The sequence below is a fragment of the Nerophis ophidion genome, linkage group LG01, assembly GCF_033978795.1.
Source record: "Nerophis ophidion isolate RoL-2023_Sa linkage group LG01, RoL_Noph_v1.0, whole genome shotgun sequence".
Classification (NCBI taxonomy): domain Eukaryota; kingdom Metazoa; phylum Chordata; class Actinopteri; order Syngnathiformes; family Syngnathidae; genus Nerophis; species Nerophis ophidion.
In genome coordinates, this window is record NC_084611.1 from 91,654,131 (window position 1) to 91,669,759 (window position 15,629).

At 38.9% G+C, this 15,629-nt stretch overlaps 1 protein-coding gene across 6 annotated transcripts in view; it reads right to left on the reverse strand.

Annotated features, from left to right (window-relative positions):
* The window catches only part of slit2 (slit homolog 2 (Drosophila)), a 277,680-nt gene that overhangs the window by 106,635 nt on the left and 155,416 nt on the right, over positions 1–15,629 (reverse strand). For all 6 annotated transcript variants that reach the window (XM_061916190.1, XM_061916184.1, XM_061916214.1 and 3 more), the window contains exons 5-8: positions 9,326–9,397; positions 6,690–6,761; positions 3,495–3,566; positions 3,251–3,414 (exon numbers count right to left, since the gene is read on the reverse strand). In XM_061916190.1, coding sequence (XP_061772174.1) covers positions 3,251–3,414; positions 3,495–3,566; positions 6,690–6,761; positions 9,326–9,397 — 380 coding nt within the window. The remainder of the gene's footprint in view (positions 1–3,250; positions 3,415–3,494; positions 3,567–6,689; positions 6,762–9,325; positions 9,398–15,629) is intronic.

Genomic DNA, 15,629 nt, shown 5'->3' on the forward strand with positions numbered 1-15,629 from the left:
CTTCAATAAAATGCCAGAAATAGCCAATTTGCTCAATTTACCTGTAATAAATAAATCTATATATATAAAAAAATGAGTATTTCTGTCGTCGTACATTTTTTTTGTGGGGCGGTATAGCTCGGTTGGTAGAGTGGCCGTGCCAGCAACTTGAGGGTTGCAGGTTCGATTCCCGCTTCCGCCATCCTAGTCACTGCCGTTGTGTCCTTGGGCAAGACACTTTACCCACCTGCTCCCAGTGCCACCCACACTGGTTCAAATGTAACTTAGATATTGGGTTTCACTATGTAAAGCGCTTTGAGTCACTAGAGAAAAGCGCTATATAAATATAATTCACTTCACTTTTTCCTTTTACGGAAGTTTTTTTGTAGAGAATAAAAGATGGAAAACACCCTTAATTGAACGGTTTAAAGAGGAGAAAACAGGAAAAAAATGAAAACTTTATTTTGAAACATAGTTTATCTTCAATTTCGACTCTTTAAAATTAAAAATTCAACCGAAAAAAATGAAGAGAAAAACTAGCTAATTTGAATATTTTTGAAAAAATAAAAAAAAGAATTAGTAATTTTTCCTGATTAAGACTAATTTTAGAATTTTGATGACATGTTTTAAATAAGTTAAAATCCAATCTGCACTTTGATAGAATATATAACAAATTGGACCAAGCTATATTTCTAACAAAGACAAATCATTATTTCTTCTAGATTTTTTAGAGCAAAAATGTCAAAATAAATTCAAAAGACTTTGAAATAAGATTTAAATTTGATTCTACAGATTTTCTAGATTTGTCAGAATATTTTTTTGAATTTTAATCATAAGTTTGAAGAAATATTTCACAAATATTCTTCGTCGAAAAAACAGAAGCTAAAATGAAGAATTAAATTAAAATGTATCTATTATTCAGTACAATAAAAAAATAAATGTACTTGAACATTGATTTAAATTGTCAGGAAAGAAGAGGAAGGAATTTAAAAGGTAAAAAGGTATATGTGTTTAAAAATCCTAAAATCATTTTTAAGGTTGTATTTTTTCTCTAAAATTGTCTTTCTGAAAGTTATAAGAAGCAAAGTAAAAAAAATAAATGAATTTATTTAAACAAGTAAAGACCAAGTCTTTCAAATATTTTCTTGGATTTTCAAATTCTATTTGAGTTTTGTCTCTCTTAGAATTATCGGACAAAGTGAGAGCAGCTTGCTAGTAAATAAATACAATTTAAAAAATAGAGGCAGCTCACTGGTAAGTGCTGCTATTTGAGCTATTTTTAGAACAGGCCAGCGGGCGACTCATCTGGTCCTTACGGGCGACCTGGTCTTGGTGACCCCTGGTGTAGCAGATATGTTGGGCACTGGGGTGTCCAAAGTGCCAGCAGCAGATACTTTTTTCAAGGCTGCTTTGAAAAATACGATAATGTTCCAAAAAAAACCAAACAAATAAATATCACAAAGAGCAAAAATGAGCAATGTAGGAAGAGAATGCAGGCAATTTTCCTACTTAAATACTAGCATTGCTTAAAGATGAATACAAACTTATACTGGACTGATAAACCTGACATTGATCTCCTGAAGACCTGATACCTGATCTCCAGATTTAAGCACTGAAAGTTCAAATAATATATATGGATATATGACCTTTTTTTAAAGAACTTTATTAGTGGGACCTTTTTGGATCTCTGAGACCTTTAGTGTGATTTTATTTTTTTTAAACTGTCATTGTTCAAGAATAAAAACTTGTAATCGACCGATAGACCTGAAGTTGATCTTGAGATTATGTTAGATGTTATGTTATGTTAGATCCACTATGGACTGGACTCTCACACTATTATGTTAGATCCACTATGGACTGAACTCTCACACTATTATGTTAGATCCACTATGGACTGGACTCTCACACTATTATGTTAGATCCACTATGGACTGGACTCTCACTATTATGTTGGATCCACTATGGACTGGACTTTCACTATTATGTTAGATCCACTATGGACTGGACTCTCACTATTATGTTAGATCCACTATGGACTGGACTCTCACACTATTATGTTAGATCCACTATGGACTGGACTCTCACACTATTATGTTAGATCCACTATGGATTAGACTCACACTATTATGTTAGATCCACTATGGACTGGACTCTCACACTATTATGTTAGATCCACTATGGACTGGACTCTCACTATTATGTTAGATCCACTATGGACTGGACTCTCACTATTATGTTAGATCCACTATGGACTGGACTCTCACACTATTATGTTAGATCCACTATGGACTGGACTCTCACTATTATGTTAGATCCACTATGGACTGGACTCTCACTATTATGTTAAATCCACTATGGACTGAACTCTCACACTATTATGTTAGATCCACTATGGACTGGACTCACACTATAATGTTAGATCCACTATGGACTGGACTCACACTATTATGTTAGATCCACTATGGACTGGACTCTCACTATTATGTTAGATCCACTATGGACTGGACTCACACTATTATGTTAGATCCACTATGGACTGGACTCTCACTATTATGTTAGATCCACTATGGACTGCACTCTCACTATTATGATAGATCCACTATGGACTGGACTCTCACTATTATGTTAGATCCACTATGGACTGGACTCTCACTATTATGTTAGATCCACTATGGACTGGACTCTCACTATTATGTTAAATCCACTATGGACTGAACTCTCACACTATTATGTTAGATCCACTATGGACTGGACTCACACTATTATGTTAGATCCACTATGGACTGGACTCTCACTATTATGTTAGATCCACTATGGACTGGACTCTCACACTATTATGTTAGATCCATTATGGACTGGACTTTCACTATTATGTTAGATCCACTATGGACTGGACTCTCACTATTATGTTAGATCCACTATGGACTGGACTCTCACTATTATGTTAGATCCACTATGGACTGGACTCTCACTATTATGTTAGATCCACTATGGACTGGACTCTCACACTATTATGTTAGATCCACTATGGACTGGACTCTCACACTATTATGTTAGATCCACTATGGACTGAACTCTCACTACTATGTTAGATCCACTATGGACTGAACTCTCACTATTACGTTAGATCCACTATGGACTGGACTCTCACTATTATGTTAGATCCACTATGGACTGGACACCCTTAAGTCGTGGTACCAACAGCGCCTCTGCTGGTCGGCACCAGGTATCACGTTCTATTGTGCACAGGTAGGCGTCCACCTGGACTTACCTGTGCAGACAAACTCCTTCTTCTGCACCTCCGCCACGTTGTGTCCCCTCAGGTGTGGGGGTGACATGCACTGAGTGTAGAGGCCCAGGCGGGGGCGCTGTCTCAGCCACTCAGACAGCCAGGCCACGTGACAATCACACTGCAGGTTGTTGGAGTGCAGCCGGCTGCAGGACACACACATGTCACTCAATTTATACGTGTGTGTGTGTGTGTGTGTGTGTGTGTGTGTGTGTGTGTAGCTCACAAGGTCCTGAGCTTGGGCATGTGGTTGAAGCTGGCGACTGACAGGCGACTGACGTTGTTGTTGTTCAGTGTGCTGCAAGCAGAGAGAGAGTCAGTCCACCTTCTTAATCCTTTAATTAATATTTCATTTTAAATAGACTTTTAAATGTTTTTTTCCCGCAACCTGAGTTTCAACTCTGGCCACACTACACACAGTACAGTTAAATACACACACAGTACAGTACAGTAAATACACACAGTACAGTTATACACACACAGTACAGTTAAATACACACACAGTACAGTTAAATACACACACAGTACAGTTAAATACACACACAGGACAGTTAAATACGCACACAGTACAGTTAAATACACACACAGTACAGTACAGTAAATACACACAGTACAGTTAAATACACACACAGTACAGTTATATACACACAGTACAGTTAAATACACACACAGTACAGTTAAATACACACACAGTACAGTTAAATACACACACAGGACAGTTAAATACGCACACAGTACAGTTAAACACACACACAGTACAGTTAAACACACACACAGTACAGTTATATACACACACAGTACAGTTATATACACACACAGTACAGTTAAATATACACACAGTACAGTTAAATACACACACAGTACAGTTATATACACACACAGTACAGTTAAATACACACACAGTACAGTTAAATACACACACAGTACAGTTATATACACACACAGTACAGTTAAATACACACATAGTACAGTTATATACACACACAGTACAGTTAAATACACACACAGTACAGTTAAATACACACACAGTACAGTTAAAGACACACACAGTACAGTTAAATACACACACAGTACAGTTAAATACACACACAGTACAGTTAAATACACACACACAGTACAGTTAAATACACACACAGTACTGTTATATACAGACACAGTACAGTTAAATACACACACAGTACAGTTAAATACACACATAGTACAGTTATATACACACACAGTACAGTTAAATACACACACAGTACGGTTAAATACACACACAGTACAGTTATATACACACACAGTAGAGTTATATACACACACAGTACAGTTAAATACACACACAGTACAGTTAAATACACACACAGTACAGTTAAATACACACACAGTACAGTTATATACACACACAGTACAGTTAAATACACACACAGTACAGTTATATACACACACAGTACAGTTAAATACACACACAGTACAGTTAAATACACACACAGTACAGTTAAATACACACAGTACAGTTAAACACACACATAGTACAGTTATATACACACAGTACAGTTAAACACACACATAGTACAGTTATATACACACAGTACAGTTAAATACACAAAGTACAGTTAAACACACACATAGTACAGTTATATACACACAGTACAGTTAAATACACACAGTACAGTTAAACACACACACAGTACAGTTAAATACACACAGTACAGTTGCACACACAGTAGAGTTAATACACACACAGTACAGTTAAATACACACACAGTACAGTTAAATACACACACAGTACAGTTAAATACACACACAGTACAGTTAAATAAACACACAGTACAGTTAAATACACACACAGTACAGTTATATACACACACAGTACAGTTAAATACACACACAGTACAGTTAAATACACACACAGTACAGTTAAACACACACAGTACAGTTAAATACACACACAGTACAGTTAAATACACACACAGTACAGTTAAACACACACAGTACAGTTAAATACACACACAGTACAGTTAAATACACACACAGTACAGTTAAATACACACACAGTACAGTTATATACACACAGTACAGTTAAATACACACACAGTACAGTTAAATACACACACAGTACAGTTAAATACACACATAGTACAGTTATATACACACACAGTACAGTTAAATACACACACAGTACAGTTAAATACACACACAGTACGGTTAAATACACACACAGTACAGTTAAATACACACACAGTACAGTTAAATACACACACGGTACAGTTAAATACACACAGTACAGTTATATACACACACAGTACAGTTAAATACACACACAGTACAGTTAAATACACACACAGTACAGTTATATACACACACAGTACAGTTAAATACACACACAGTACAGTTATATACACACAGTACAGTTAAATACACACACAGTACAGTTATATACACACACAGTACAGTTAAATACACACACAGTACAGTTATATACACACACAGTACAGTTAAATACACACACAGTACAGTTAAATACACACACAGTACAGTTATATACACACACAGTACAGTTAAATACACACAGTACAGTTAAACACAAAGTACAATTAAATACACACACAGTACAGTTAAATACACACAGTAAAGTTAAACACACATTACAGTAAATATACACGGTACAGTTAAATACACACACAGTACAATTAAATAGACACAGTAGAGTTAAACACAAAGTACAATTTTATACACACAGTACAGTTAAATACACACAGTACAGTTAAATATACACAAAGTACAGTTATATACACACATTATAGTTAAATAGACACAGTACAGTTACACACACAGTACAATTAAATACACATAGTACAGTTATATACACACAGTACAGTTATCTACACACAGTACAGTTGAACACACAGAGTACACTTAAAAACACACAGTACAGTTAAATACACACAGTACAGTTAAATGCACACAGTACAGTTAAACACACACAGTACAATCAAACACACACAGTACAGTTAAATACACACATGGTACAGTTAAACACACAGTACAGTAAAATACACACAGTACAATTAAACACACACAGTACAGTTAAATACACACAGTACAGCTAATACACACAGTACAGTTAAACACACACATAGTACAGTTATATACACACAGTACAGTTAAATACACACATAGTACAGTTAAACACACAGTACAGTAAAATACACACAGTACAGTTAAACACACACACAGTACAGTACAGTAAATACACACAGTACAGTTAAACACACACACAGTACAATACAGTAAATACACACAGTACACTACAGTTAAAGACACACAGTACAGTTAAATACAGTTAAGTTAAGTACAGTACAATTAAATACACAGAGTACAGGTAAATACACACAATACAGTTAAGTAGAGTTAAGTACAGTAACAAAGTGATACTCACAGTACTTCCAGGTCGCGTAATGCTCGGAATGCTCCGTCTTCAATACAGCTGATGTGGTTGTAGTCCAGCTGGCTGCACACACACACACACACACACACACACACACACACACACACACGCACACACACAACAACAAAACAGACAAGTTAACACAACAAAGTAGATCACTGTCACTGCTTCTCCTGTTGTCTGCTGAGCTCTTTGGTCTTTCCCTCATACTTCCTGTATGCACTCCCTCTTCTATACCAACCTCTTTCTCTACCTATGCACACACACACACACACACACACACACACGCACAAACACACGTTGCCGTGTTCGATCTTCTAACATTTGCGTGACATTTCAACAGAGTCATCTTCAACAAACAGATCCATATTCACCAGGAAAGAACATTTTAGGCGGAAAAAAATGACCGGCAATGATCTGCAATCATCCTAACTTTGACTCAGGCAACACACACAGACAGACACACACACACACACACACACACACACACACACACACACACACACACACACACACACACACACACACACACACACACACACACACACACACACACACACACACACACACACACACACACACACACACACACACACACACCAAGTTGTTGTTCAGAACTTGTGGGGACCACCCTTTCTACAGGTTGTGGAGGTATAAAAAAATGAGGTAACAGGGCCACTGCCCAGTTAGCTCATACACGTCTTTAAATCTCTGGATTGATGAAGTAATGTGCTGATCATACTTACTGGGGACCCTGGGGAAAAAGAGTTAATACGGTTCATGGGGACCAAATTTCAATCATTTTGCATAATTCACACAAATTTGTTCGTGACTACTGAGGACCATTTAAAAAAAAAAGTTCAAATTAGATGTTCAACATGTTTACTTTTCAGTAAACATGTTTTATGGGCAAAAGCTTAAAAATCACTTAGGCATCTTCAGAATGGGTCTGACGATCTTTTAAAAAGGTTATGTTCCCATACCCTCAGAGGTCTCCTGAAGGTGACTGTGTAAACAGAACAATGCCACCATTAAGTCAGCATTGCCAGATCACACACGCTCGCACACACGCACGCACGCACGCACACGCATACACACACACACACAGACACACACACACCAAGTTGTTGTTCAGGACTTGTGGGGACCACCCTTTCTACAGGTTGTGGAGGTACAAAAAAATGAGGTAAAATGTCCACTGCCCAGTTAGCTCATACATGTCTTTAAATCTCTGGATTGATGAAGTAATGTGCTCATCATACTTACTGGGGACCCTGGGGAAAAGAGTTAAATTGGTTCATGGGGACCAAATTTCAATCATTTTGCATAATTCACACAAATTTGTACGTGACTACTGAGGACCATTAAAAATAATAATAAATAAATATGACATGGTCCTAAGAATCCAGCACTACAGCTGTCCTCTTATAGGAAGTTTCATCACTTAAATGTGAAAGCAAATCCTGCATCTTCTGTGACATTACTGAAAACTGCTATTTAGCATTCATGAAATTGTCTGCAACTCCAACTACCATTCATAGAAGGATGGACAATTCTGAATGTGTATCATACTTTAAGGTAGTAATGTTTTATAATCATGCTGTATGAAAATGTCATCCTAAGGAACACTAAACCAGAATTAAACCTCAAACTAACCAGTAAACATGTTTGATGGGCCAAAGCTTAAAAATCACTTAGGCGCCTTCAGAATGGATCTGACTATCATTTAAAAAGGTTTCCCTTAGAGGACCTGTTTTTTTGGTCCCCACAATGTCAGAAGTCCCCTAAAGGTGACTGTGTAAATAGAGCCATGTCCCCATTAAGTCAGCATTGCCAGAACACACACACACACACACACACACACACACACACGCACACACACCATGTTGTTGATCAGGACTTGTGGGGACCACCCTTTCTACAGGTCGTGGAGGCATAAAAAATGAGGTAAAATATCCACCGCCCAGTTAGCTCATACACGTCTTTAAATCTCTGGATTGATGAAGTAATGTGCTGATCATACTTACTGGGGACCCTGGGGAAAAAGAGTTAATGTGGTTCATGGGGACCAAATTTCAATCATTTTGCATAATTCACACAAATTTGTACGTGACTACTGAGGACCATTTAAAAAAAAAAGTTCAAATTAGATGTTCAACATGTTTACTTTTCAGTGATTTATGGGCAAAAGCTTAAAAATCACTTAGGCGTCTTCAGAATGGATCTGAATATCATTTAAAAAGGTTTCCCTTTAGGGCACCTGTTTATTGGGTCCCCACACCGTCGGAAGTCCCCTAAAGGTGACTGTGTAAACAGAGCCATGTCCCCATTAAGCATTAACAGAACACACACACACACACACACACACACACACACACACACACACACGGTTATTAATGAGCAGTCAATCCAGCAGGCAGGAGGCACATGACATTTAAGGCAATTGAATATTGATGCACACACAAATTGAGCTGTGCACCTTTGTAAACATGGAGGGCGATACACACACACACACACACACACACACACACACACACACACACACACACACACACACACACACACACACACACACACACACACACACACACACACACACACACACACACACACACACACAAACTTACAGGTTCTTGATTTCCACAGCTCCCCTGAAGGCTTTCCTAGGCACCCCTTGAATCTGGTTCTCGCTGAGATCACTGCACGGAGAGAAAAAGAAGAAGGGGAGAAAAGATGGAGGGTCATTAGAGCAGAGCACCTTTGGGGAAACACGACAGAAAAGTCCCACAATCCCTTCAAGTCTACTTTCTGTATGGCCAGACACAGTTCTATGTTCATCATGAAGTCCCACACCACCTTTAGGGGGCACTAGTGATCTCCCCTTCCACCAGAGTCCTGCAACTCCACTCATGTTCACATTTGGAATTTCATGTCTGCAAAATGTTTCAAAAAAGCTGGCACACGTGGCAAAAAAGATTGACAATGCTCATCAAACGCTTATGTGGAACATGCCACAGGTGAACGGGCTAATTGGGAACAGGTGGGTGCCATGATTGGGTATAAAATCAGCTTCCATGAAATGCTCAGTCGTTCACAAACAAGGACGGGGCGAGGGTCACCACTTTGTCAACAAATGCCTGAGCAAATTGTTTAAGAACAACATTTCTCAACAAGGAATTTAGGGATTTCACCATCTACGCTCCGTAATATCAGCAAAAGGTTCAGAGAATGAGGAGAAATCACTGCACGTAAGCCATGATATTACACACATTGGCTTCCTCAGGCGGTACTGCATCAAAAAGCCACATCGGTGTGTAAAGGATATCACCACATGCACTCAGAAACACTTCAGAAAACCGCTCAGTAACTACAGTTGGTCGCTACATCTGTAAGTGCGAGTTAAAACTCTGCCATGCAAAGCCAAAGCCATTTATCAACAACACCCGGAAACGCCGCCGGATTCGCTGGGCCCGAGATGGACTGATGCAAAGTGGAAAAGTGTTCTGTGGTCTGACAAGTCCACATTTCAAATTGTTTTTGGAAACTGTGGACGTCGTGTCCTCCGGAGTAAATAGGAAAAGAACCATCCGGACTGTTCTAGGGTGAAAGTGTAAAAGTCAGCATGTGTGATGGTATGGGGGTGTATTAGTGGCCAAGGCATGGGTAACTTACACATCTGTGAAGGCACCATTAATACTGAAAGGTACGTACAGCTTTTGCAGCAACATGTGTTGCCATCCAAGCAACATTACTGTGGACGCCCCTGCTTATTTCAGCAAGACAATGCCAAGCCAGGTGTTACAACAGCGTGGCTTCATAGTAAAAGAGTGTGGGTACTAGACTGAGATTAATAATTTTACATTAAAAAGTAATAATTTCACGAGAAAATACTGCAATATTACAGAAACAGAAAGAATATGAGAAATTGTTCCCAAATTTATTCGAAAAAAGTTGACACTTCGTGAGAAAAAGACTGCATTTAGTTAATTATTTAAATTTTTTGTTTGTAATTCTTTTTCATTCTTCATTATTTACTTCAAGTTATTACATAATGTCTCTCTATATAGATATATATATATTTTGAAGTTAATTTCTGCCAAAGGGGGCACATTTCAATTTGTTACACACACCTGTTATTTCATATGTTGACCAGCGGGGGAAGCGCTTTTAAAACCGACACACAGTCAATTTGAAAAATCCCTCCGTTTTGGGGGGAGGATGAGTAAAAAAAATATTCAGTCTAAGGCTGGACTTCTGAGGAGGGGGTCAGACTGAGACCAGAAAAAAAACAACCTCAATAGCCATAGCACACACAAACAAGTTACAAAGAATACACAAGACTTGCAACAGAGTCAATGTGAAAAATCCCTCCTTTTTGGGACCACCCTCATTTTGATAGATGTCACCAGAAATGAGACATTGTCTATTAGATGCAATGTTATTGGGACCATAATATTTTATTAGAGCGTATCAAAATACGAATTGGTCTGTCAGACTCAGCCCTGTCATGGTTTAACTCTTATCTTACTGATAGGATGCAGTGCGTCTCCTATAACAGTGTGACCTCGGACTATGTTAAGGTAACGTGTGGAGTTCCCCAGGGTTCGGTCCTTGGCCCTGTACTCTTCAGCATCTACATGCTGCCGCTAGGTGACGTCATACGCAAATACGGTATTAGCTTTCACTGTTATGCTGATGACACCCAACTTTACATGCCCCTAAAGCTGACCAACACGCCGGACTGTAGTCAGTTGGAAGCGTGTCTTAATGAAATTAAACAATGGATGTCCGCTAACTTTTTGCAACTTAATGCCAAAAAAACGGAAATGCTGATTATCGGTCCTGCTAGACACCGACCTCTATTTAATAATACAACTTTAACATTTGACAACCAAATAATAAAACAAGGTGACTCTGTAAAAAATCTGGGTATTATCTTCGACCCAACTCTCTCCTTTGAGTCACACATTAAAAGCGTTACTAAAACGGCCTTCTTTCATCTCCGTAATATCGCTAAAATTCGCTCCATTTTGTCCACTAAAGACGCCGAGATCATTATCCATGCGTTTGTTACGTCTCGTCTCGATTACTGTAACGTATTATTTTCGGGTCTCCCCATGTCTAGCATTAAAAGATTACAGTTGGTACAAAATGCGGCTGCTAGACTTTTGACAAGAACAAGAAAGTTTGATCATATTACGCCTGTACTGGCTCACCTGCACTGGCTTCCTGTGCACTTAAGATGTGACTTTAAGGTTTTATTACTTACGTATAAAATACTACACGGTCTAGCTCCAGCCTATCTTGCCGATTGTATTGTACCATATGTCCCGGCAAGAAATCTGCGTTCAAAAGACTCCGGCTTGTTAGTGATTCCTAGAGCTCAAAAAAAGTCTGCGGGCTATAGAGCGTTTTCCGTTCGGGCTCCAGTACTCTGGAATGCCCTCCCGGTAACAGTTCGAGATGCTACCTCAGTAGAAGCATTTAAGTCTCATCTTAAAACTCATTTGTATACTCTAGCCTTTAAATAGACCTCCTTTTTAGACCAGTTGATCTGCCGCTTCTTTTCTTTCTCCTATGTCCCCCCCTCCCTTGTGGAGGGGGTCCGGTCCGATGACCATGGATGAAGTACTGACTGTCCAGAGTCGAGACCCAGGATGGACCGCTCGTCGGGACCCAGGATGGACCGCTCGCCTGTATCGGTTGGGGACACCTCTACGCTGCTGATCCGCTTCAGATGGTTTCCTGTGGACGGGACTCTCGCTGCTGTCTTGGAGCCACTATGGATTGAACTTTCACAGTATCATGTTGGACCCGCTCGACATCCATTGCTTTCGGTCCCCTAGAGGGGGGGGGTTGCCCACATCTGAGGTCCTCTCCAAGGTTTCTCATAGTCAGCATTGTCACTGGCGTCCCACTGAATGTGAATTCTCCCTGCCCACTGGGTGTGAGTTTTCCTTGCCCTTTTGTGGGTTCTTCCGAGGATGTTGTAGTCGTAATGATTTGTGCAGTCCTTTGAGACATTTGTGATTTGGGGCTATATAAATAAACATTGATTGATTGATTTATGTCATCACTTGTTCACACCTCCTCATATGGAAGTTTCTTTTCCTTCCACAATACCAGAAAAGAAACTGGACCACTGGACAGTTAGAGAAAAACGGCTGGACCGCCCTGGCTAATCCAGGCCACGGTCCAGACAGACTTTTCACCCGGGACTCACCCCTGCTGACACTTGGTGACCTGCTGTGCTAATCGGCTAACGGCTAATGCGCCCCCCCCCCCCCGACATTCCTCACATTCCTGAGTCTGCCAACACACAATTAGTGAGAACCTCAGGTTCTTCTGATGAATCTTATTATGTTCATTTAGACAACTATCACATTTTACTCCTAAAGCCCGGGGCTCTTTAGCGCCGCCCTGGTGGCTCGCTTGAGCTTTTTTTTATAAATAGGATTAAAAATGGAAAAAGATGGAGGGGGAATTTTTTGTTTGTTTGTTTAAAAATGTCAACATTTTACAGGAATTTTATATCATGATAAAAGTTGGAATTTTACTCAATAACAGTTGCAATTTTACAAGAAAAGCTTAACTTTTTGGCAATTTTATGAAAAGAGTCGTAACTTCACTCGACAAAAGTCACAATTTTATGAGAAAATTGAACATTTTGGCAATGTTATAATAACAATCGGAATTTTACTTGGCAAAATGATGACAAAAGTCATCATGTTACTCCAAAAATTTTCATTGTTTTTTTTACAAGAACAACAAAACAATTGGGAGTATTGGGAGGTGAGGGGAGCAGTGAGCAGCAGCAGTGGCCACGCCCAGGAATCATTATTTGGTGATGTAACCCCCAATTCCCACCCTTGACACTGAGTGCCAAGCAGTGTGTGGACTGTGACCCAAACAGTTTGTTTACATGTAAAATCTCCCTTTCCTTCTTTGTCTCATTTTGTCCACCAAACTTTATATACTGTGCGTGAATGCACAAAAGTGTTTTTGACGATGTGCAAACTTACACACACGCTGACAGACATGTGATTGACATTTGGGGTAAAAAGTAAAGCTTCTAAGGTCTCTGCAGAGCCTCTTCAGCATTCACAGGGGCGAAAAGCCACTTAGTTAGGAAACGGACTTCTCAGGGCCTTAAGGAGGATTTTCCTCCTCCGTTTGCCTCCCAGGCATCTTCTCCCATTCCATCGTCTTCTCAAACACTCAAGACCAAATGTCAATAAAAGTAACTTCCCCTTTCCCCCCAAATCGCTTTATGTTCACACCTCCTCATATGGAAGATACTTTTCCTTCTTCATGTCTCAAGAAGGCTAGAAATAAAACACACACACACACACACACACACACACACACACACACACACACACACACACACACACACACACACCACACAGTATACATATACATACACTTATATATATATATATATATATATATATATATATATATATACATACCCCAAATACATATATACATATACACATATAGACACACATATATATACACCTATGTACATATATATGTGTACATTAACCGGAAGTAGAAGTGTCATTCTGTTCTCTAGCCATCCATAGCGTTTCTACTCGTATGGATTCTTCATTCATCACTCCAAGCAACGCTTGTAAGTTTTACAATACAACTAAAACCATTCTTACTTCCTGATCCGCTCCGTGTTTGATACCTTTAGGTTTTTTTGTCATGCATATTGGTACGTGCTACGGTAACAAAACTAGCATTACCGGCATTAGCTAAAATGTACGTTTACAATTGTCCGTGTTGGTGTTATGGACTTACGGCGGCATTTTGTTGTATCATTTTTAGTTTCACAAATTCTAGCCAGTGGGTCCGTGATGATGATGACTTCTGTTTTGTTCGATCCGCCGTTTTACTGCCGCGTTACAGACAGCGTTTGGAAACAATTAGGGTACGTAAATAAACATTCTGTGTAAAAAAGTAATTTCACAAGGTATATTATATGGAAAAAAAATTTTTTTCCCTCAAATTTAGTGGGTGTGGCTTATACACCTGTGCACTCTATAGTCAGGAAAATGCGGTCGTTAAAATTGACATTGAAAGGTTTGAAATAAAAAAAAAACAGGACAATTTTGGGAATTAGTAGTTCGGACTGAAGTTGATTTGAGGAAAGAATGTAGTGGATCCATGACCATAACTTCTGTTTTGTTTAATCAGCCGTTTTACTGCCTTACAGACACTGTTTGGAAACAGTCAAGGTATGTAAATAAACATTTACAGAATCTTTCTGTGTAAAAAACTAATTTCGCAAATTTTTGCGAGTTATAGTTGGGTGCGGCTAATATGCTGAAAAATATCCTTTTTTCCTCTAATTTAGTGGGTGTGGCTTATACACCTGTGCGCTCTATAGTCAGGAAAATGCGGTCGTTAAAAATGACATTGAAAGGTTTAAAATACAAAAAAAACAGGACATTGTTTGGAATTAGTAGTTCGGACTGAAGTTGATTTGAGGAAAGAATGTAGTGGGTCCATGACCATGACTTCTGTTTTGTTTAATCAGCCGTTTTACTGCCTTACAGACACTGTTTGGAAACAATTACGGTATGTAAATAAAAATTTACAGAATCTTTCTGTGTAAAAAACTCATTTCGCTAATTTTTGCGGGTTATAGTCAGGTGCGGCTAATATGTGGAAAAATATCCTTTTTTTCCTCAATTTAGTGGGTGTGGCTTATACACCTGTGCGCTCTATAGTCAGGAAAATGCAGTCATTAAAATTGACATTGAAAGGTTTAGAATACAAAAAAAAACAGGACATTGTTTGGAATTAGTATTTGGGACTGAAGTTGATTTGAGGAAAGAATGTAGTGGATCCATGACCATGACTTCTGTTTTGTTTAATCAGCCGTTTTACTGCCTTACAGACACTGTTTGGAAACAATTA